This window comes from Panthera onca, chromosome B1, assembly GCF_046562875.1.
Source record: "Panthera onca isolate mPanOnc1 chromosome B1, mPanOnc1 haplotype 2, whole genome shotgun sequence".
NCBI classification, from domain to species: Eukaryota; Metazoa; Chordata; class Mammalia; order Carnivora; family Felidae; genus Panthera; species Panthera onca.
In genome coordinates this window covers 71,612,776-71,638,567 of record NC_138342.1, presented here as the reverse complement: position 1 = coordinate 71,638,567, position 25,792 = coordinate 71,612,776, and the positions used below count along the sequence as shown (strand labels likewise).

At 39.3% G+C, this 25,792-nt stretch overlaps 1 protein-coding gene across 6 annotated transcripts in view; it reads right to left on the bottom strand.

Annotated features, from left to right (window-relative positions):
* AFF1 (ALF transcription elongation factor 1) overlaps window positions 1-25,792 on the bottom strand; it is a 146,049-nt gene that overhangs the window by 50,699 nt on the left and 69,558 nt on the right. For 5 of the 6 annotated variants that reach the window (XR_013555213.2, XR_013555214.2, XR_013555212.2 and 2 more), the window contains exons 4-7: window positions 17,240-17,284; window positions 11,945-12,031; window positions 10,982-11,018; window positions 7,491-7,542 (exon numbers count right to left, since the gene is read on the bottom strand). Coding sequence is in view for 3 of the 6 variants with exons in the window: in XM_060654671.3 (XP_060510654.1) it covers window positions 7,491-7,542; window positions 10,982-11,018; window positions 11,945-12,031; window positions 17,240-17,284 (221 nt within the window). In the remaining 3 variants the exon portion in view is untranslated. The remainder of the gene's footprint in view (window positions 1-7,490; window positions 7,543-10,981; window positions 11,019-11,944; window positions 12,032-17,239; window positions 17,285-25,792) is intronic. The other variant, XM_078445937.2, reaches the window with a different exon arrangement.

The window sequence follows — 25,792 nt, the reverse complement described above, 5'->3', positions numbered from 1 at the left end:
TAAATGAAAAATCGAAAAAACAAATCTCAAGTAGCTTTGACACTACATCTAAGGGGAACTCTCCATAAATGGTGACAGTGTTGGCATTACTCAAATTCATGAACTATGGGAGGTTATGGACAAACAAGATTGAGGGGAAAGTGGCTCAAGTACATGATCTACTGTAGTAATTGAGGTTATGGCTGATTAAGTAAAAATTGCCAGAGGTGTAAAAGATGATTTAAAATCCATGGAAGAGGTGAAGATTATCGAGGTCACATAAGGATATGAGAAAAATTACAAGAGTATAAATGAAGGGAAATCTGAAGTAAATAATAAGACTAAATCAGTAAATGTAACATGGGTGCCTGGCTGGTTCAGTCAGTACATCACATGATTCTTGAGCTCAAAGTTGTGTGTTCAAGCCCCAAGTTGGGCAGAGAGATTACTTAAAAAAAAAAAAAAAAAAAAGGTATGACATAAGATACTAGTGCAAGAATGACCTACTGGACAACCAGGAAGAACTGGGAAAAATTACCGCTGAAAATCCTGCTAATATTGCTTATTGGGGTGCCTGGGTGGCTCAGTCAGTTAAGCATCCAACTCTTGATTTCAGCTCAGGTCATGATCTCACGGTCGCGAGTTCAAGCCCTGCATCAGGCTCTGCGCTGGCAGCGTGGAGCCTGCTTAGGATTCTGTCTCCCCTCTCTCTCTGCCCCTTCCCCGCTCATGCTCTAAGTAAACATTAAAAAAATTAATAAAAAATATTGCTTATGCATATATTTAATCAAATCTATGTGTAATATTTTTTCCTTCCACATTTACTCTTAGTACTTACTATATGCCAAACCCTGCTCTAGACTCAATGGATACAACTCTAAGCAGACAAATTCTGTTTTGTGGCACTTACAGTCTAGGAGAAGGAGATGAACAACTAAAATAAATACTTTTCCCTTACGAAAAGGGAAATAAACAACTAAATATATACTTTTTCAATGGGTAAAAAGCCTATGGAGGGAAATAAAAGAATAAAGATGGGTTCGGGTTCCTTTTCTACATGGGGTAGTTAAAGAAGTCTGCACTGATAAGGGGGTGGCGTCCATTGCACAAATAGAGGGTAGAGTGATCAGGGCACAGAAAATAGCAAGGAGGCCAAGGAGGCCAACGTGGCCACAGTGCAAAGTACACCAGAGTATTCAGGAAGAGGGGTAGTAAGGGAGGGTAGAGAGGTAAATTATCAGAGGGCTTTGGAGGCCCATGCAGGATGAGACAGAATAGACATTCTTATGGAAGTAGACCACATCTTGTTCATTTAGTAATAGCCTACCATCCCACAGTGGGTGGAATGTACAAACTGCCTTTAGGGCTAACAGATTCTTAGCAAATTAAAACATTTTATTCAATCTTTCAACCCATGTTTAAATTAGTCTATGGTCAGTTACTGCAGTAAATCAGCAGTTATGATCCAAAGTGAGACTTGAATCGACCTTCATGGGCTCCCTTAAAAACCATGTTTTTGCATATGCAAAGGAACTACTTCAAAGTTGTCACCCCAAGTAAGAATGACTTGCTGATGTTTTCAAGTGGCTTCAGAGCCTGCTGCAAAATCTATCAAACCCCTTTAGACGTGGCAGGAGTTCTCTGCCTTCCTCTCTCATCATTCAGGCTCCAGATCAAATGTTACCTCCTCTGAGAGACCTTTCCTGACCTCCCTCCCAAACATCTCACCACCACCCAAAAGAACTCCTCCCTGAGCCTGTCACTATCACATCACCAAGTTTGTATTACATGCCACCCGCATTAAGTTACAAGATGTGGAAGACAAGAATTTTGTCTTATTGGCCACTGTTTCCAAGTCCCTAAAGGAGCACCAGGCACACAGCATGTGTTCACTAGTTATGCACTCAATGCATAAATAGAAGCAATTTTTAGAAATATCTCCAAAGTCACCTGGAGCCAAGCCCTCAGAATAAGATTTATATAATTGGGGTCTAAAGCATGTTAAATAAGAAGAATAATTTTTCTTTTGTAGAAGAAACTCATTTTCCTAGCACTTACCTATTATACAACAGACAAGCGATAAATTTATTCTTCTGGTCCATTTTATTTATCTTTGGTCTAAGACCAAATATAGCAGTTATTTTATCCTAAAGGGGCACTCCCAAAGTAGTTTAAGCCATGGCTGGATCATTTGGGAAAATTCAGCTCCAAGGTGAAAAGTCTGAAGAGGACAATCCTCTAGCACCTTAGTATTAGTTTTATAATTATTTAAAGTATGCTTCATTTCATAGCCTCATCAGAATATCCCTTCAATATTATGCAAGTTTCCAGCATGAGCTTGTATAGAATGTTAAGTCAAATATTATCTTCCAAGGGATTCAAGAATATCATCTACTAAAGCTAGAAATCTAAGAGTTAAAATGATTATTCCAAGAGACCATAATTCTACCAGGTGCTGGTTACAGCACAGTGCAAATGAGGAAAAGAGGTGATTCTACATTTGGGAGTTTCAGTATTTTCTAAATATTGGTTTAATGTGCCTGAGGGACTATAATTCTGAAATAAGCAGATTTTTGTAGAATATTGCACACCAAGATTCTTTTTGTTTGCTTTCACTTAAGAGTAGAAATTCTTGGTGGGCAGGGCACCTGGGAGGCTCAGTTGGTTGAGGGTCCAACTCTTGATTTCAGCTCAGGTCATGATCCATGGTCACGGGATGGAGCTCTATGATGGGCTCACGCATTGAGTGTGAAGCCTGCTTAAATTCATTCATTCATTCTCATTCATTCATTCATTTATTCTCTCTCTCTCTCTCTCTCTCTCTCTCCCTCTCCCTCCTTCCCCCCGCCCTGCCTCTCTCCCCAATTTATGCTCTAAAATAAATTTTAACACAAATTCTTTTAAAGAAATTCTTTAATACTCCATTTTATAAATTCTCATTTCTCTATAGCATGGCTAACATTAATTCCTTTTTTAAAAACAGCTATATTCCATGGGGCTCCTGGGTGAGCTTCCAACTCTTGATTTCGTCTCAGGTCATGATCTCACAGTTCAGGAGCTTGAGCCCCGTGTCAGGCTCTGGGCTCTACCTGCCTCTCTCTCTCTGTCCCTCCCCTACTCATGCTCTCTCTCAAAAATAGACATTAAAAAAAATAAATTAATTAGAATAAATAAATATAAAATGCTATAATCCTTATTTGCTTTCATTTTACAATTCTACCTTTTCTCCTGAAAACTAACACTTCTTAAAATACCTAGGTAACTAAAATAATTATGAACACCAATATCCCTGAATTCATCAGACAAATTGGGAATGAATATGAAGCGTATTCTTCTCCAGCAACACCTGGTCCTGAGTACTGAGAATTATCATTAAAAATGGGCTCTCCATTTACATTCTGTGATGCTCAACTTTAATGTAGTCCTACCAACACATAAGTGACCAGCACAAATGTTTGTTCTTTGTTTTGAAGAACTGTGAATAAGGCCATAGGAGTGTGACCTCAGTGACAGATAATTCATAAGCTATGCACATTAGGGTGATTTCTACTACTTCTTCTGAAATGTGTACCAGCAAATAGTAAAAACAAAAATAATAATTTCCTTAGGCTAAATATGATTTAGATGAACTGGTACAGATAAGCCACTTCTTTAGACTTCATTCTGGGACATTTCAACTGTCAAATGTCCTGAAGTGATGATTTTATATTATAATAAACTGATAGAATAGGTTTTCCCTAGTTCTTTTACCAAGATATTTAAAAACCAATAATGTTTTGAGCAAGAGATGAAAACTCAGACTCACTTAAAAAGGTATCAGACTCTTCCCAGCTTTTATTAACTTTGCACCATTCCTTTTTGTCAAACTTCCAGGACCATCCCAATCCCAGCCTTCATATCCAGATATTCTCCTCATGTCAGAAGAAACTTCCCATGTGAGTAATAAAAATTTCAAATTGCTAAAATGGTTAATTTCTGCCTCTTAGTCCCAATAAATACTGATGATTTTGGAAGTGGAACCAATAAAAATAAAGGAGGACACCTTCTAGTAAAAACTTGCGATTTGAAGGTAGGGTAGGAAGGGAGAAAGAAGTTAGCACGGTAACACCTATTCAAGTGCTTTGTAGTTTCTAGAATAAACACATGATCTCTTTTGAGAGGCTGACAAAAAACAATGACACTGGTCAACTATATCTGGCTGCACAACAAGGGAATTATAAAAGGACCTAAGTGTATAGAAGAAGGAAATACAATAAAACCTTGGTTTGCAAGCATAATTTGTTCCAGAAACATGCCTGTAATCCAAAGCATGTATCAAAGTGAATTTCAAGAACCACTGGCTCAGTTGTGATCATGTCACATTCGGCATCATGTACTACTCGTACTGCAAGACATCATTCATTTATCAAGTTAAAACTTATTAGAAATGCTTGCTCATGGGGAATCTGGGTGGCTCAGTCGGTTGAGCGACCAACTTCGGCTCAGGTCATGATCTTGCAGTTCGTGGGTTCGAGCCCCGCATTGGGCTCTGTGCTGACAACTCAGAACCTGGAGCCTGCTTCAGATTCTGTGTCTCCCTGTCTTTGCCCCTTCCCTGCTCATGTTCTGTCTCTGTCTCTCAAAAATGAATAAACGTTAAAAAAAAATTAAAAAAGAAAAATAAAAAAGAAACGTTTGCTCGTGTCGCAGAACATCATAGACCAAGTTACTCGCAATCCAAGGTTTTGCTATACCTTACACTTTGCCTTGGGAACTCAACAGATCTAAGCCTTAGAAAAGGATTCCAAAGTCAGGAGGCCTTAAATCAATACCACTTCCCCTAAATTTAAGGGCAAACAGCACTAACATCATAGCTATTCACTCCCTAGCAAAGGTTGGCAGAAGGAATTCATCATTTGAGAGTTTCAACTTCAGAGGTTAAAAAGTAAGGGATTCAGCACATATTTCTTTCACACCTACATCCTTCCACCACCTAGCTAATGGCCCCCGCTGCCCTGCCCTGCTCCCCACCCCAAGCCTGGACAGATGTTAAGAGTTAATACAGACTCTCCACAAACTTATTCTCCAGTACTGGGTCACTCTGTTTTCCTTTCACATGCACTACTCCACTTTTCTAAGGATTCCAAAATATTTGCGACTGAAAGAAAAAGCATTAAGACCTGGATTGATTTTTTTAAACCAAAGTACAAACGACCCCAAAATTAACATTTTTCCCTGACATTCAAAGTACATTAGGCCATCCCTCTGGTACTCTGTGTGCCACTCAAATCGTTTAACTACATGTCAAAGAACCTTAATGCTGACACTAGATCAAATTAACCCGTGAGCACTAACAGATGTGACATACTAAATCTGAAACTACGACTGCACTTTACAAATTAATTGGGACACTGAAGTGATTCCTTTCCCCCAAGGTACATTTGGCACTTATCGATACCACCAGCCCCACCCCCCATCCAACCAAAGCCATACCACCCTCATTATTCTACTGAGCCTGGAGACTACGTTCTCTCCTATTTCATGCTTCCTTTTCCTCTTCACCTTCCACAGGCCCTGCTTTCCTCCCCTCCTTCAACCTATCAGGATCATAATAAATATTCTTTCCTACGTGATTTTATTTCTGGCAAATGAACAGTTTTACGAAGAAAGCACTATGTACGTCACAAGACAGAAGTTTACCTGCCATACACTTTCAGGCACCTCTGATTTCAGTGGTTTAACTCGGCAGGAGAACTGCCTATTCCTCTGAGGAGCAAAACTGTCAGAGAAAATGGTCTACCCAACTACCCAAGCCTGAAAGCTGATGGAAATTGGTGTGGGAAGCTGTAACTTTGGCCCGCTCAGTCTGAGGCTGCCTAGCCCTCAGGCCTAGCTCATACCAGAGTTGCCTTTTTTCCTCTACCCCCAGGCCCAGGCACACAGCGGCTTCCTTCTCTTGGTGCTGTTGCCTCCAAGCGCTGCTCCAAGGGGAACTCCTCCCTGCTAATCTTACTGCCAAGGGGGATGCAGGCTCTTTAATTCCCTCTTCCTCACTGTCCCCAAAGACACTGACAAGGGCCTTTTATTGTATAAAGGGCTTTACTACCAACCATTACAAAGAGTACAAGGTGTACAACCCTGGGGAAGTTAGAGCTTCCACAGAATTATTGCAATTGTGATCCCTGGATCTATAGTTTCTATTTTCTACCAGCCATCAACTGGTTTAAAAACTCTCCTCCTTTCAATGTAATCTAAGTCAGTGATTCCATACTTTCAGAATTTAGGAGCCAGAAGAATTAAAAAGGGAGGAGGAGGAGGACAAAGAGAAGGAGGAGGGGCGCCAGAGGGGAGGGGGAAGGGAGGAGGAGAAAAGGCAGAAGCAGCAGCAGCAGCAGCAGCAGCAGCAGCAGCAGCAGCAGAAAAGAGGGAAAAAAGGAAAGAAAACGCACATAGGGGTTAAACATTTTTTCTGGTAAAAGGACAATAAAAACAAGCAAATGTTCACCATCTGCCAGTACTATAAATAAAATAATTTTTATTACACACACAGAAAAGTCCACCCTTCAAACTATAATAGGTTAATCTTAAAAAAAAAAAATCATGTTTTATATATATATATATATATATATATATATATTTTTTTTTTTTTTTTTCCCCCTTCTGATTTTGCTATGGAGAAATGAAAACAAATTCCATCGAGGAGCTGGTGCTTAGGAACAGGGATTGAATCCAGTCTCACATTCAGAGTTACGGTGAAAAGATAAAATAACCTCTTTGCCTCAACTACACAGCTTTTTAAAAATTCAACCCACAGCAATGCCTCCTTCCAAAGCACATGGGACAAATACTGTGCCCAGAGCAAAGCTGGAGCTCGAACCTCAAATTCTGGGAGATTGGCAGCTCCTGGTCAGTTACTGATTAGATACTGAAGGAGTATCACCTAGTTCCTAAAAAGCCTTCCTAGTTGTATGAAAAGCAAGAAATATTACTTTAATACCATCAAGAAATGACAAATTAGGTCAAAATGCTGATTTAAAAATCTTTATTATGTACTTCAAACTGTTCCAAAAACCCCAAATGTATCTGGACTTACTTGGCCTTAATAAAGAACAGCTGGGCAACAGGACTTGTTCTTTATTAGTTAAAACTAGGCCAAAAAAGTGGCAAAAAAAAAAAATCTTAAATTGTACACATCCCCCCAAATTTGTTTCCTAAAGCCAAAGCTATTTGAGACTGAATTTTACTAAGCTAAAACCTTCTATTTTCCACAGTTAATATGTAAATAACAGCTCAAATGCTTTTCTTTTGAGAAAACCCCTTGGCAAACTCTGTTATGGAACCTGAACCCTCAACAGGAGAACTTAATCCAAGCATAAATCTAGGGTATTACTTCCTTTTACAAAGCAGTGGTAGTTCATGAAAGAAAGCCATTACTTGAAAGCAGTAGGGCAAAAAAATCTAGGCAATAGATTTACGTGGGAAATTACAATGTTACGTTATAAACTCTTAATAAACAAAAGCATTTTACTTACGATGTTCCCTGCTGAGAATTAGTGTGGTTTTTTGAAGATGTATCATATTGTTCTGTGGGGAAAGGAAAATGATCAAAGCAACACAGTGAGATATATTCATGAGTTTCTTATAACCCCCCACCCCCCCCCTTTTTTTTTTTGCTGTCCCTCCACCCCTGTCCTCATCTTTTCCACCTAATCGTTTAGTATACTTGAACTCAGTCAACCACAGTGCTTGCTATACACACCGCACTTGGTACAATCTCACCATTATATAATAACTTACGTCACCTCTAGAGTAGACTTGCTCAGAATCAAAGAATCCTGAACAGAGCAAAAACACAGAAAAGAACTGCTTGCAGCACACACTGCCACATGGCTGGTAACTTTCCTACATGCTGGAACCTGACTTTCCTTGACGTCGGGTTGTGGGGGGCGGCTCACGTGTTAGCACTATGACAGGGCGGCACTCACTCTCACCTGGTCTGACCTCACCTATCTTTCAGTGATTTGCTAGCACTCCCTTTTCTCAGCCTCTGTATTTGGTCAAGTGTGCTCCCCTTCTCATCCGTACCCCCGTTATTCAACACCTGCCCCCATTTATTTATTCAACAGCTACCTGCAGAATGCCTCACAGATACAAGATGTTCAAGGCATTTGACCCTGTCCTCGATGAGCTTACAATTAACTGAGGAACACGTGACAGGCACACAAATATCTATGACCCCAGGCAGTGTGAGACGAGTACACAAATCAATCATATAAATTAACTGTACCAGGAATCTAGGGAATGGTCTGTTGACTATGACTAAAGAAGGCAAGTTAGACAAGGAGCAAAATGAATTGTGTCACAAAAGATGGGGGAGATTTTGACAGAATGACTGCTCTGGCCATAGAGAGACAGGAGGGTGAGGAAGGCCTTTGGCAGAAGAGACCGAGTAAGCCAAGGCAGAGAAGAGGGAAGATTTAAAATGGCACAGATTTGGAAACGGTAAGGGTGGGGCGCAAAAGGTGTGGACACCACAGAAAGATGGGTGAAGGTTGAATTTTAGAGGGCACTGGATGCCACGATGGTAAGTTATAACATTGTTAGGCAATGAGACATCACCAAAGGTCTAAACAGGAACATGACAGATTCCTCAGAAAGATTAGTCTAGTGGTGCCACCTGATAGAACCTAGAAGGGAATGGGGAAATAGTAAATGTGGAGGAAACGAACCAGCTGGGAGCCTGCTCTAGGTGTGAGGTAATAGCTGAAACAGAACTTGAAGTGGAATGGCAATATGGGTGCCTTTTAAGATACCGTTGAAGATTTCCCAAAAATGTCATATGGAGACCCTGTAATTAATCACTCTGTCCTCATGGTGGCAGCAGCTCTTGCATGATATTTTTGAACTGCTTCCCCTTGGGGCTAAAGCTGGAGGCAGGACTACAAATGGGAGGGGCTAAGGTCACTCCTCAACACAGTCACAGGGACTCCCATACAGTGGTCTTCACTGGGTCTTAAGCACCACGAGGCTTGGTTATCCTCAGGCAGTCATGTTTTTGCAAACCTGTGAACATAAATACTGGGGCATGCAAGTAAAACCCTTATACCTCATTCTCTACAGACTCTAAAACCTGAAGATAACCTCTCAAGAAATTTGAATTCTCTTGCTGAGCATACTTTGAGAAACACATGTCAAACTTTACTTTTCTGACCACTAAATCGGCACATAATCTACTCCCTCTTCATCCAACATACAACTAGACCCTTCTAGGGTCCAACGAGGCCCTGCAAAGGCCAGTCTCACAAAAGTGAACAAGGTTCCCCAGAACACCAACAGACAGAGTGGCAGCAGCAGGAAAAACCCCAGGGTAAGCATCTAGTGAGCCAAGATCTACTGGAGTCCTGCCAGGGTCTGAAACCGTATCAGAATAAGGGGGAATCAGCCCATGCTACTCCAGTGGCCAAGAGGGCGGCCATCCATCCGCAGCCAAAAAAAGTGCTTACCAGCTCATCTTCAACTATATTTTTGCTATAAGAAGGAAATCAAACAAAGAATTAAAGGGAATCTTTCTAAACCAAGACTGAGCAATCATCAGAGCTGTAAGCCAGTGGAAGGCATACAATCTGCCTGACCGGCAGACCTAGCAAAGGGGGAGCAGGGAGAGCAACAAGTAAAAGGGGCACATACTACTCCTAGCCACAGCTAAGCTGGCAATGCATCTAAGGCTTGTGCCACTCTCACTGCTTATCTGTCTCTGTATAGGCAGCCAAGACGTTGAGAAAAAAAGATTTCCCCATCTCCCCCAAGAAGCCACCAATTTCTGTTAATTTTACCTTGCTACTTATACAATACTGTGGCAAGATGATCAGGTTTACTTCTCTGCATGTAGGGGAAATTCAGTAATAAATTCATTAAAGATCTTATTCAACATCTAGAGCAGGGGATGGCGAACTTTTTCTATAAAGGTTAGACAGTAAATATTGTGGACTTTGCATGCTGTACCTTGTAGCATAATAATAAATGAATGGGTAAGGCTGTGTCCTAATAAAACCTTTACAAAATATAGTTGCAGAACAGATGGACTCTCAGGCTATGATGGGCCCACCCCCATTCTAGAGGAAAGGATATTCTGCTTCTTGCTTTCCTCACCTTTTCTACTCTCCCCACATCCTTGTAATTTAAACAATAGAATAATAAAGGGAAAAATGTAAGTAAGGGAAAAGAATGAGGTGGGGAGATCTGAGGAAGAGTCGCCTCCATGAAATATCTAAGAACAATCTTTTCCTGACATACATACATATCCTACTTTGGTAGCCCTATTTTTTGAAGATTAGCACTTCATAACTTGGATGCTCACCGTATATTACTAAACTAAATGACTGCAAATACCTGAGTCATTTTTAGAAGGTTTCAAATGCCTTGTATGTAGTTGGTACACAAAAAAATTTACTGAACCAAGGGGTTACTGATGAAGAGAAAGGCTAGATCCAGTTAGCTTACTTCTGTTTCCCCCTAAATTCCCAACTATTTACAATCCATAAAGAGAGACAAGCAAGAATTACAGGGTGAATACATACAGGAAAAACTAAAGCATCTGTGTGCTCTATTCCTTATACAAATTTCTTACTTTTTTTAGAAAAAAACCCACAAGAACCACACAAAATACTCCAATCTATTCTTATATATAATTCCTGAATTATAATGCTTTGAGAGCCACATTCAAAATGTGTAGCACAGATCAGCTAATTATATAATTATATATTAATTATATATACAGCTAATTGTTATAATTGTAACACATTATATTTGTTAAGTATTTTACTACGACCTCTTCATTAAGTCTTTGCAACAATCTGAAATTCCATCCAAAGAACAGTTTTATGTTTTCCCTCCTTTCCTATTCTTTCAATAGAGGAAGCCCTCATCTGTGCTAGGCCATTTTTCATTAATTTTCTTATATTAAAACAGTAAAAACTATGCTTTGTTTTTCAATGCAAAAATCAGTTCCACGCAATTTACTTACTTTGGTTTTGAGTTGCAGAACTGATGTGCTGAGAATCCTAGAAAGAAAAATAAAAATCTCTAGTTCTCAAAATACTAAGGTTTATAAATCTTACGTAGCATCACCACTAAGTCTGATGAACACTGGTAAATCTAATTTTTACATAAAATAGGTTTTATTTCTTCTGCTGTTTCCTAGAGTTTACTTTTCCTTACAGCAAAGATAGATTTGTTTTATTTTATTTTATGCAAAGCATAAGGTTTTACCTTAAAACCAGTAATAATGAACATTTTTTAAAAACTATCATGAGAAAATATGGAAAGTATCTAACATGGCAAATTCCGGTTTGGGTAGATATAACCTCTTTTGAAAACAATACCATGGAAAGGAATAGCTATAATATATTAACAATGTGCATGCATACAAAGCTGGACAAAACACAGATCTGAAGGTGCTATTTCTATGGCTCCAAGGAGATCCAAAAGTACAAATAAGCAAAGGAAAACGGCAGTGTTTAAAATACATTGTTCACAAATGCTTCAATGAAACATGCAAGTCAGCAACTGATCCACTTGTTACTAAAACCAGCGCTAATGTAGATGATCATATCAAACTTTAAGAAAATTAGGAAGCATAAGAAGTGGAAGATTTATGTATTAGACCTGAACTAGGAATCAGACACTCACCTTACTTACTTTCCCTGCACTTCTGTTTTCCCAGAATTCCCAGAGAATTTACTGAAAAGTCCTAAATGCTTTCATAAGCTATAAAACTTGGTACAAATGTAAGATGTTCTTACTGACATAGTTTGGAGAGTGAAGTGTTTGAAAACATTATGAAGCATTTTAAGAGCTAAATTAACTGCAATTTTAACCTTATCTGCAAAGATTCCAACAGCTAGTGTTAGATTAATCTGGTTCACAGCAATACTTAAGACTTTTCACTGATGTGGATACAGTGCCTACTGTACTTGTAAGGAATTACCTTTGTCGGAAAAGGAAATTTGGAGGACTCGGCTGTACTGGGCGTATGTATTGCTGTCAAAGGAGGCGGCCATGAATGGGTCATTTCCTGGAAAGAGATTTGGAAAGGGATGAACAATTATAAATAGAACACTTATTGCTATGTAAGTTAACTTTATTTAAGACTTTTTTTTTTTTTTAACATTTATTCATTTTTGAGAGAGAGAGAGAGAGAGAGAGAGAGCAAGGGAGGGGCAGACAGAGAGAGAGAGACACAGAATCCGAAGCAGGCTCCAGGCCGCGAGCTGTCAGCACAGAGCCCGACGCAGGGCTCGAACTCACAAACCGTGAGATCATGATCTGAACCGAAGTCAGACGCTAAACTCACTGAGCCACCCAGGCGCCCCAGCTTTTTAAAGTGGGTTGATAGTAAATAAAAAGTGAAATCTTAAAAGTTATTTTACTTTAAAAAAAAACCCCTACTTAATGGGCTATGTTCAAACACCAAAGATCTCCAACTCACAAAACAGTAATCAGTTCAAAGAAGAAAAACAAGAATGCAGAACATGAATGGTCTTAACACTGAATATTATAAAGCATATAAACAGTAATAGGTATTAACAGAGCTTATGTAACCGTGAACACAGAGTCTCTACTCAATGCGTTCTTTCTCCCTCAGCTTCTTTATTGCATTTCCTGGAATTATTTAAGTTCAAAGGAAGAAGAACTTTCCTGTTTGACTTAAGCAAACAAGTAATTCAGGTCACTTGTTCCACTTGGGAGAGTTTTAATGGATTTGACCCTTCCCTGATACACACTATTAGTACGTATGAACTTTTTTGGAGGAAAGGGCCTTTAAGAATTATGTTCCCTTTCCAGCAACAGAAGTTTCACTTCTATTCACTATTTTCATGGAGGCAAGATTTTTAGATCTTCCAAATTAATATATATATATCCTGACATGAATTCTTTTTTTTCTGAGTGCATTCATGACTTATACTCTGCTTTGCTAAAAACCTGGCCCTAAACAGAATGTCAGATTAAACATGCCCAATCACAAATATATGTAGGTGCACACACACACACACACACACACACACAATTTCTTAAAATGGCATTGGAGATCATGAATATCAACCCCTTCGTTTTACAGATGAGAAAACTGAAGTCTGAAATGACCGGATTTGGTGTCCCAGGAAGCTGATGGCTGAGAGCACAGGGTGTGGGCCCTTTCGCTTATCCAGTCTAAGAGAAAGAAGTTCATTCCCACACATGTCAGACTTGCTTGGTAAACTGGCTTAAAGATGGACAGGCGACTCCCTATGAGCAAGCTTGTGACCCCAGATTTACTGCTGAATTACTTCACCTGTATAACACACTGTATACTATAGCATTTCTTTTCAGAGTGTGGACCAACCTCTCCATTGCCACAGAAATGCCATCTGATCCTTGAACAACTGGAGATGGATCTCTAGCAAGTATTTCCATTCCCAGACTCTGCACTTTTCCCCTTGCCTTTCCCCACAGCCACTCTCTTGGTGGCTATCACCCCAGGACAGACATAAATGACCTGGCACAGTGACAAGAAGAGTAACTGATGCTGGCTTTCTTGAGTAATTTTTGTTAAAGGTGAAGACATGTCCATGCCTACTGACTAACCATCTGCTTTGTTCAGCACAAAGGAAGAATCCTGTCCTAGAATATAATGGAAAGAGTAACCACTCTGGAGCCAGAGTCCCAGACTGGAATCCTAACTGATCCTCACCAGCCCTGGCAGCCTACAGTCCCTGAGCTCTCTGCACCTCTGCTCTCAGTGAGGGGTGAACTAAGACCACTTATTTTTCTAAGTAGAATGAGGGTAATTTATGTAAAATGCTTGGATACATGGTCATAAAAAGTACTTAATAAATTAAAAGCATCACAACTTTTAATTAAGTCTAGTTTTGAAAGAATTTCAATACTGCACCAAAGCGAGCGCCCTGCTGTTTTATTTATTTGACTATCCTTTAAGGAACAGGATCATTATAATGCTACAATATAAAAATATAATTAATTGAGGTGTTTGAAAGTATCCCCCCTTCTGTTTTCCAAGAATTTCTTTAGAATCCCAATGGCATCTATGACTTTTAGTTACCAATTATTTCCAGAAAATGTCCATTGTGCTCACAATGCCTAGGGCTGCCCCAGCTATTAAATTAGGCAGTTGGAAAGTGCATAAACTCTTTCAGGACCTAAGTTGTTTGCCAACAGCCTGAAAGAATTTATATACTTCCCTAAATGCCTGGCTTACTGGAGGGAGTTAGGCCTTAGGAGAATTGGGGCCATAAGGCAAGGAGGCTGCCCAGAATTGCACACAAGGCCATGAACTCGCTCCCTACCTTAACAATGACTTACCACACGAATGAGGGCAAATCAGGTGGCACCTGCCTGGGTCTTAGCTTCCAGGTGCCACGGAGCTGTTGCTCCTTGCTCTCTACCTTGCTCACTCTGCTCTAGACACACTGTCTGCTTCCTCTAACTTCTGGTGCTCCTCGAATACACCAACCTGTTCCCACCTCAAGGCTTTTTGCATTCTTTCCTCTGCTTATCCTCTTCATTTGCCTGCTATGGGAATCACTGCACTCATCAATACCTGATATTTTTATTATGCAATTATCTTCCTCCTGTAATCCCCATTAGAGCAAGAACTAGGTCTTATTCACGTGGCATCGCCAGTGCCTAGAAAAGTACTTGAGGCTTAGTGGCTATTTGTTGCATAAATGAATGAACAAGTAACAGTGCTACCACTCACTGTACCAGAATTGCTAGAATGCTGCACTGAGGTACTGTCTACAGATACTGTGCTGACTTCCCCAGGAGGCCGTCCAGGCCATGGCACTGTAAGTAGAAAACCCGAGCTGTTGCCCTATGCCCACTGAGGACATGACGGCACAGTCCGCTGTCTGGAACTCATGTGTGACCAATTCCTAATCTCCAGTACTGTCTGCTATCTTCTTACCCCATCAGCCTGCAGGAATTATAGGCCTTTGTTAAAACACTTCCACTCTTCGTATTTCCACCAGAGAACCAAGAAAGATTTTCTATGATTGTTTTTTCTGTGAGGAAACTATTTACTGCTTCTATCACCCATCAGAAATATTTGTGTTAGGATTCCTGGCAATCTTCATAAATTGCTGGTAAAAGAGAAGAACATGAACCACGAGGCAGAGGAAAGTACCTGGATCAGCACTAGAGAGTAAGAGCTAGATAGGACCCTAGGGATCATCTATTAGCCCAGGGCCTTCATTTTACCAACAAGGAAACTGAGGCCCAAGGAGTGCATATAACATGGCTGGAGCCCCCAAGAGAGGGTGAGTGTAGGGGGAAAGACTCCAAGTCTCCACTATGCAAAGGCTTGTGTCCCTCCTCAGTCCAGGATATCCTTCTATTTGCTCTCCCTATGATTTTCAAATGAAAATACTCACCTGGTAGCTTGCATTAACTGTTCACTTTCATGCCTTTCCAGGTAAGCAAGAACCCATGAAAGTGACACTGGCGGAGAGGGGAGGGACGATGAATAGGTTTATTAAATTAAAACTGTCTGATACTCTAATACCATCATCCTAAATAAGGGATTTCATGAGGAGTATATTAACACATCAAAATCTAAGAGCAACATTTGATATATACAGAAGACAAGTAATCTATATTGTTGCATTTACTTTTGAAATAACTATAAAACAAATCACACACACTTTCAGAGAAAATGCTAAGGCCATATTTTATAACTAAGTCATTTGTTGTTTTATTACTCATCACACCAAAGGATTTCAGAAATATCAGAAGAAGAGGATGAGACAAAAGCTTAACCAACATAACCTGTTTATTATTAATCTTACTTGCTTGTTCATAAAAATTGTTCAATTTTAGCAGTACAAAGTGTGCTTCCTTAGAGATATTTCTTAGAAGATTCCAACTATAAAAGTAGGGGACAAAAATTATAAAACAGAAATGATGGAACTGCTTTCCAAATATCTGAACATCTGGTTAGACACTACCTTTGTCAAAAATTTTGCAAGTGAGGGGCTCCTGGGTGGCTCAGTCAGTTAAGGGCCCGACTTGGGCTCAGGGCATGATCTCACAGTTCGTAGGTTCAAGCCCCGTGTAGGGCTCTGTGCTGACAGCTCAGAGCCTGGAGTCTGCTTTGGATTCTGTGTCTCCCTGTCTCTCTGCCCCTAACCCACTCGCATCCTGTCTCTGTCTCTCTCAAAAATAAATAAACAGTGAAAAAAAAAAAATTTTTTTTGCAAGTGAGAATTACTGGTTTCAATGCCACCCACTTAATACTTTATAATAAAAAATTAAAGGAAAAATTGGATAAGCATATATTTTGAGGAAAAGTGAACGGTGAAAATACAAATGAATAGGTACATGTGTCATACAGATCTCTACTTCAAAAAAAATCAGAAAACTTACAGTAAAAGATAAAGCAAGAATAGCACTAACATGCTTCCACTGACATAGAAGAAAGTTAAAAGCCAAAGAGGAGCAATGAGAAATAAACAAAACCCTTAGTTATTACAATTATAGTACTTGAGCATTCAATTTAGCTCTAGATTTCCTGGAAATTGAAGCCAAAGTAAGAAACTAAAGAGTTTATGTAATTCTTCTCTGATAAAATGAAAGCACACTGGTTCATGAGGAGAATTAATTTATTTTTTTCCTGGAACTGAATTCTAGGAAGAATCTGTTGTCCTTGTGGGGGGAAAAAAACAAAACAAAACCCTGAACCAACAGATAACGGGTTCAATGATGTATCTGTAGAAACAGCAAAAATGTTCACAGCACCATCTCAAGAAACAAGAGTGAAAAATAACCCTTCAAGGTAAGTTTATAGATATCCATTTACTTCCTACTGTTTTTCTTCATTCTTTTAAAAATTCATGGTCTCACTGAAGATGAGGCCATACATAGCAAGTGTCCATTACAAAACACCCAGAGGTATAAATCAAGCACCATTTAACCCCTCAATACAGAGGGCTTTCCTTTCTGAGAAGTGAGCAACTCTTGTGGGTCTTTATGAGCCACCAGAAAAACCTGAGACAAATGCCTTGCAGCTTGCAGATTTCATTTTAATTAATAGAGTCTGTCAGAGAGCTCAATAATGCTTTAAGAGTCCTTCTGTTACTATTCTGGTTTATTTTGCATTTGAAGGTATGAGGAGGGGAACAGTTTAAAGGGGTATGGAAATGGCAACTGTTCATTAAAGTCAAAGTAAATGGAGATATGCCTGCCTCCTTAAACATTTCTTCAAATGAAAAACAGTAAATGAACTCACCTTTAGAATCTCTTCAACACAATGAACTTCATTGGAGTAGGTCTGCTGAAAGTGAAAACCAAGAAGGGAAAGATTAGCACAGAAACAAAAAGAACTCGGGTGATGGTATTAGTAGACGCTGGTATTCATACGGCAACCTTCTGGTGAGTGGAATCACCTCAGGGCCACCCTTTACTAGCTAAGTATTAGGAACTTCACATTCTGGATAAAACAAGACCAGAGACTAACCTGACTTAATGAGCGGGGAGGGGGTTCTGCAGGAGACAATGGCAGACTAATTCTGACCCTCAGATCAAAGTTTCCAAAGGAAAACGTGTGTATTAGTGAAAATTAGCAAATTACTAAATCTATGGGGAAAACAGATATAACAAAAGTAGAGGCAGAAAGAAATAAAACTGGGGTCGCAGTTTGCCGCTTCATAGCAACATGTGTCCTGTGAGCCAAGTAAAATGAACACAAAGATGGAAATCATCTGAACACCTACCTCATAGTTAAAAAGGCCAACATCGAATCACGGACAGATTTTTTTTTGTAATATTCTAACTGGCCAAAGATTCACTTTAAGGTAAAGACATTCACTTCAGTGTCTCCGCCCCTGCTTCCAGCCAGCATTTTCACCTTATATACGCAAATATACACATACACGTGTGTACACACAAACACATACTATGTATTTCCTCAGAGAAAGACCCTAGGAGAAACAGATTTCCTAGTGTCTTGGATAAAAGATCTACTACTTAGACTTCTCTTCCTTATCTCCAGCTAAACAAATGACGGCTGCTGCCACCAATATCACCACCACAGATGGTGTCTAGGAAATGTCTTTTTACAGTCTTTATAAGTGCAAAGAAAATGCAAAAGTTTAAAAAAAAAAACTTTAAAAATCATTTTTCCTTAACTAGAGACATGAAATCCCACGACCTCATGATTTTCCCTGGAAAAGCAACTTTTTGCTCTGTGTCAATTCACAGCCAAGTGCCCTGGTCAAGTTCTATACAACACACACTCCTCCCGTTACTGGTCTTCCCAGTCTGTCTGGTCCAATACCAATACCTGCCTCATAGCTGGAGAGTAGATGAAAGGCTTCTTTTCCTGGCTCTCATTTCTGATCTGAGTGTAATTTAATACAGCACTGGTTGCCAATTCCTGATCTACGATTCATTAACCCACCATTCCAGTTGAAGGATGAAGGCAAAGGAAAGAAAAGAGCATACAACATTCACACTGCCATGGAATCAAACTGAACGGATCCGTCAATGTTCAAATGTAATTTAATTTGCCTGGGGTCAGGTTTTAAAACGTGAATTTCATGCAAACAGTTTTGTTGAAATGTTTGCAGTTTGATATTTTTGACTGGCTCTGGAAGTCAGAAGGTACATCCAAAGAATCAAGGGTATCCCTTTAGTCCACATGTCCTATCAGCTCTGCCTTTAGGCATTATGCATGTCAAACACTAGACTTGCTTACCTGCTCTTTGTTTTTCAAAACCATTAATAGATGCCTAAAAACTGGACCAAATACTAATAACCCAACATTTCAGGACAACTGTCAGGAACAGAAATGAATGCTGTTTTGACATCATGATAAAATTTAAGAGTATTCTATGGTTTCAGTTTTTCACATGCATAATTAGGACAAATAACAATTATAAGCTGAAGGTGGATCAACACAACAGAGATACAGCATATTACTACTGACTCTGGTCAAGTAGTCCCCTCATCCCATCTGTTCCTGGAATGAGAATGGGAATCCAATTAACATATCTGGGAATCAATGAAAGTGAGGAATCAGAGAGAAAAAGATTTCTCCACTGCTTCCAACAGAATGAGATGAAAAAGCTGTAACTTCAGGACACTAAACGATTTTCTGAACTTCTTAATTATTCAAGGAGTCAATACCTAGCCAAGATGTTTCGTGTCACTAAAAGATTTTTTTTCTAAAGTTTTTATTTTTCTTTAAAGTTTATTTATTTTGAGCGGGGGAGGGGCAGAGAGAGAGGGAGAGAAAGAGAATCACAAGCAGGCTTCACATTGTCAGTGCAGAGCCTGATGCAAGGTTCAAACTCATGAATCCGTGAGATCATGACCTAAGTGGAAATCAAGAGTGACACACTTAACCAACTGAGCCGCCAAGCTGTCCCTAAAGTTATTATATGAGATGAAGCAGAATTGAAGAAATTTTTCTATAGCTCAGTATTTATTAGTATCTGGATAAGATAAACATTGCTAAGGAGTCACCATTTAACCCATTTAAAATTATAAATAAGGTCTTAGGTTCAAGCATTAATCGGTTAATTTACTGTGAATGTTCCTATTAAATCCATTATGAAAGTGGGAGTATTTCAAAGGGATGTGGGGATTCCATTCCAAATACATGAGGATATATTTAAAGACCTCCCTGGGGCGCCTGGGTGGTTCACTTGGTTAAAGTGTCCAATTCTTGGTTTCGGCTCAAGTCATGATCTCACAGTTTCATGGGTTCAAGCCCCACGTCAGGCTCTGTGCTGGCAGCGTGGAGCCTGCTTGGGATTCCTGCGCTCTCTACCCCTCTCTCTGCCTCTCCTCCGCTCATGCGGTCTGTGTCTCTCTCAAAATAAACTTAAAAAAATTTTTTTTAAGACTTCCAAGCAGCACTGTTTATAATGGCAAATAACTGGAAATAATCAAATGCCCAACAATAGGAATCTAGCTGAAGACCTTTATAGTACATCTATATAGCATGGAAAGATGCTCACGATATTTTCAACTTTTCTTTTTAGAAATAATTTTATATTTACAGAAAAATTACAAAAATAATAAAAGAAATTCCCATGAACCCTTCACCCAAACTCCCCAAATGCTGGCATTCTATCGCATTTACTTTGTATTTTTCTCTCCCACCCATACCTCTACACTGAACCATTTAAGAATAAGTTACAGAATTAGAGTTAATTCCTCTTTATCAAGATATATTTTTCAAACTGTATTTAAAAGAGGAGAGGTTATAATAGAGATATATAAAGAGAGTCTGTATAACATGGGCCCATTTTATGTTCCATCTGCCTGAAATTCAGATCTCTACTCTTCTTCTGGCTCAAATTAGAGACTCTTAAACTAGAGTACAGGTATTTCAAATCTGTCTGCAGAGAAAGAGCTGTAAGGACAGGCTCTCTTGTGTTTAATAAAGTACATCTTGGCACCTCCAAGTCGGCCGCTGGAAGGAGACTTTCCAAAAAGGGAGGGGAAGCTCAACAAACCATTATGGCCTAATCCTTTCCTTAAAATCCACTTTTGCCACAGGGTCTCCAGCAGAGTACTGCCACTCCTGCTCAGAGAAGCCAGGTCCCTGTAACAAACACTGCAGCCAAATAGTAAACAATCAGCCTCTCTAAAGCACAGCCTAGTTAAGGCTGAAGATCTGCAGGTAAGACCTCCACAAAGCACAAGACAGGATAAAAAGCAACAACAATAATCCATGCTGGTTGCATGAATCAAGAAATTCTAGTCTGCAGGTCCTTCTTTGTCCAGCTCTGCTTCCACGGTGTAGACAGTGACCTTAGCACTTACAACCACAAATCCCACTGCTGTCTCTCACAGGCAGCATCTAGGTTCCTAGGGGAATGCAGCTCTTCCTTCCTGCCTACCTACTTCTGACTGCCTCACAAATCTGGTATCCTGTATGTAGACTGACCTTGCTTCCCCACAAAGGTATGGACTTAACACAGGAACCATAATTCAATTGAAAATAAAATGACAGCAGCTACTTACTGAATACATATTGTACCTGACATTGCATTAACCTTTTTATGTACTGTTATTTCTTCTATTTGATACCATTTATTGTAAGATGCAACATCATTAGCTTGGCGGGGGGGGGGGACTGTACTAAATGTACCCATCAACTGCAGATATAGCCCTTATTGTAGAAACTTAAAAAAGAAATACCACAGCTAACATTATACTCGAATGTGAAAAGCTGAAAGCTTTTCTTCTAAGATCAGGAACAAGATGAGGATGCCCACTCTTGCCCCTTTCATTGGAAGTCTTAGCCATAGCAATCAGACAAGAAATAAAAAGCATCCAAATTGGAAAAGAAGTAAAACTATCATTATTTGCAGATGACATGAAACTATATATAGAAAGCTCTAAAGGCTTCATCAGAAAACTATTAGAACTAAAAAAAGAATTCAGTAAAGGTTCAGGATACAAAATTAATATACATAAATCTGTTGCACTTTTATACACTAATAACTATCAGAAAGAGAAATTAAGAAAATACCATTTTCAATCACATAAAAAAAAAAAAACCAAAAAAACCAACTAGGAATAAATTTAACAAAGGAAGTAAAAGACCAGACCAGTACTCTGAAAACTGTAAGACATTGATGAAATAAACTGAAGACCACAAAAATAAATAAAAAGACATAACGTGGCTCATAGACTAGAAGAATACTGTTAAAATGTTCATACTACCCCAAAATAGAATACAAGTAAAATAAGATAAAGTAAAATGCCCATACTACCCAAAGCAATCTATAGATTCAGTGCAAATTACCAAAACACTAATGACATTTTTTCACAAAACTAGAATAGTATGAAAATTTGTACAGAGCCAAAACAGACCCCAAATAGGCAAAGCAATCTTGAGAAAGAAGAACAAAGCTTGCAAGTATCATACTCCCTGATTTCAAACGACACTACAAAGGTATAGGAAGCAAAACAATATGGTACTGGCACAAAAACAGATGCACAGATCAAGGGAACCAAATCGAGTCCAGAAATAAACCATGCTTGTACAGTCAATTAATCTTCAACAAAGGAAGCAAGAACATACAAATGGAAAAAGATAGTCTTAAATAAATGGTGCTGGGAAATCTGGACAACTACTTGCAAAAGAATGTAACTACATCACCTTCTTACACGATACACAAAAATAAACGCAACACGGATTAGAGACTTTAAGACCGGAAACCATAAAACTCCTGAAAAAAAAGGATAAGCGGTAATCTCTTGAACATCAGTCTAAGCAATATTTTTTTTTGATCTGTCTGCTCAGGCAAGAACAAAAGCAAAAATAAATAAATGGGACCACATCAAACTAAACGCTTTTGCACAATGAAGGATACTATCAATAAAATGAAAAAGGGAAACTACCGAATGGGAGAGGATATTTTCAAACAACCCACTAAGGGTTAATATCCAAAATACACAAAGAACTCACAACTACTATCCAGAAAACAATCCAATTAAAAATTGGGCACAGAACCTGAATAGGCATTTTTCTAAAGAAGACATACAGAGAGCTGACACATGAAAAGATGCTCAACATCACTGATCACCAGGGAAATGCAAATCAAAACCACAATGAGATACCACCTCACACCTAAGGGAATGGCTATTATCAAAAAGACAAGAAGGGGTGGCTGGGTGGCTCAGTCAGTTAAGCATCCAACTTTGACTCAGGCCATGATCTCACGGTTTGTGGGTTTGAGCCCCACATTGGGCTCTGTGCTGACAGCTCAGAGCCTGGAGCCTGCTTTGGATTCTGTCTCCCACTCTCTCTGCCTTTCCCCAGCTCGTGCTCTTTCTTTCTCTCTCTCTCAAAAATAAACATTTGGGTGGGGGGGGGGGGGGGAAACGCAAGAAATAACAAGTGTTGGTGAGTATGTGGAGGAAAGGGAACCCATGCGCACTGTTGGTGGGAATGCAAAATGGGGTGGCCACTATGAAAACAGTATGGAGGTTCCTCAAAAAGTAAAATTAGAAATACCATACAATGCAGCAATTCCACTTCTGGGTACTTATCCAAAGAATCCAAAGAAAACAAAAACATTAATTTGAAAAGATATAAGCAAACCCACATTTACTGCAGCATTATTTACAATAGCCAAGATATGGAAACAACCTAAGAATCTATTGATAGATGAAGGCATAAAGATGCAGTATATACATGCAATGGAATGTTACCGAGCCAAAGAAAAACATAATCTTGCCATTTGTCACAATGTGAATGACCTAGAGGGTATTATGCAAAGTGAAAGAGGTCAGAATTAGACAAATACTGTATGATTCTACTTATATTTAGAATCTAAAAAACAAAACAGAAACAGACTCACAGATAGAACAATTCGGTTACCAGAGGGGAGTGGGATGGGAGATGGCTGAAATAAGGGAAAGGGATTAAGAGGTACAAACTTCCAGTTCTAAAATAAATAAGACACAGGGATGCAATGTACAGCATAGGGAATATAGTCAATAATAGGTAACAACTTTGCATGGTGACACATGGCAGCTAGATTTAGTATGGTGATCACTCCGTAATGTATAAAGGTTGCATCACTACGTTGTACACCTGAAACTAATAGAATATTGTATGTCAATTATACTTTGACAACAAAAAAATGTGACAAAATTCCGTATAATGCTCCAATTCTCATATTAACCTCTGTGGTAGGTATTATCCCAGACCGAATTCTAGAGAAATTAAATTACATATCCAAAGTCACACAATGCTCTGAAGTGACTGAGCCTGGTTTCATAATATTAATACTACCTTTCCAAAAACCTCAACCTTCAGGCAAGAGGCAAATATATTAGCATTTTAAGGAGGAGATGTGACTCCAGTTGTCCTACACGTGACCAAAAACATTCTTTGAAAAACAATGTCTTGCTTCTGTTTGTACAAAGAAGCGCTTTGGTATTCAGATTTAGCTGCCTCTTCCTACTACACGGCTTCAGACCAGAAAAGGCAGCAATGCTGGCCTCAGTCTGATTTCTCACTGCTCTTGGAATGACATTGTGTAATCATAAGGAAATACACAGATACCAAAATAAGTTAGTAAATGAATTCTAAGCATGACACAGTTTGTTTTAATAAGCTAAAAAAGAGCAGGACGAAGAAATATACCTCACCACTGAGACCTGGAGGCTCTTGCAATACTGTGTTTTAAGTTTCTCAAGTTTCAACGGAGCAGCACTTTTATAACAATGCCAGTCTCAAAAAGGCTTAGTTATCACTAACCAGGAACTGCAGGGAGCGTGAAGGCAGCATGCTGACAAAGGAAGTCAAAAAAGATCTTGGATTCTAGTTCTGGCCCTGCTGAGGACTGGCTCTCCAATTCTGGATGAGATTCAACTTCGTTGCGACTATTTCCTCATGGTGATAAAGGGGATAATATTAACAAACCTAACTGCTTCACAGGATTGGTATGAAGGTCAAATGTGAAACTCTAAAAACTTTCAAAAGGCCCAGGGATATGTGAAATCCCTGGTGCCAACATCATTAAGGCATTCTTTTTAAAACATTTTTTAAAGTTTATTTATTTATTTTGAGAGAGACAGAGACAGCATGAGTGGGGGAGGGGTCACAGAGAGAGGGAGAAAGAGAATGCTAAGCAGGCTTTGTGCTGCCAGCACAGAATCTGATGCGGGGTTTGAACCCATGAAGTCATCAGGGCAAAGCCTGATCTGAAACCAGACACTTAACCGACTGAGCCACTCAGGCACCCTAAGCCTTTCTTTAATAGTGTGGACAGAAACCTCAAGAGGGTTCTCTATCAGTTTAATTTTTAAAAGATAAGGCTCATGCTATTTTTCTTCAAACACAGGTCAACTTTTGGATTACGGTTCGGCCTGTAGTATCTACTTGTTGCACACCAATCCCCATCTAGCTAGATGACTCATACTTTTCTTGTCCCTATCTAAAACTCTCTTCCCTCACTGGTGTCCAGATAACTCCCACGCAGACTTCAGGTCACAGCCTAAAAAACATCTTTTGGAAAAGATTCCCCAATCCCTCCCTCCCAAAACTGTTCACGTGCTCCCACAGCTCTCTATACTGCTAAAGCACCTCATGTAGCATCATCTCTGCTACTTCCTGATCACAAGTTCCATGAGAGCGGGGGCCAGCACTACCTCGGTGAACCACCAATCACACAATGCCTGTCACACAGAGGCAACCAATAAACATTTGCTGGTATGTTTTCAGGCTCAGAACTCAGAACATGAAAATAAATTTCCAATTTTTAGAGCTTTAGAGACTTCCTAAATACTGTAGCTTGTAGGAATTATAAGTCAATGTCTTAAATAACAAACTACTGGAAATAAACATACCAGGGACAAAAGGGAAACTGTTTTGCATTGTTTTCTCCTCAAAAACACTATGACTACGTAGAAACTATTTTTCACATACTGACTGGCAAAACAAAAAACTGATGATACTGTATCTGTTAAATATGAGGAAAAAGGCACTCTAATACCCTGGTTTGTGGGAGGGTAAAGGGTCACAACTTCTAAAGGCCTCAATTAGGCAACCGCCCCCAAATTCTAATTTCCCATAGACACAACAATTTGACTTATAGCACCAACTTCTACATGTACACAAAGACATATGTACAAACCTATTCACTTCAGCCTCGTTTGCAACTAGTAAGATACTGGATACAATCTAAATGCCCATTCAGAAGTTAACTGGCTAAGAAAACTGTGGTACATGCCCCTTACACAGAAATACTATGTAGCCATAACAAAGAATTAGTACTCTCTTCATGTATTGATTTGGGAGTAATCTCTAAGA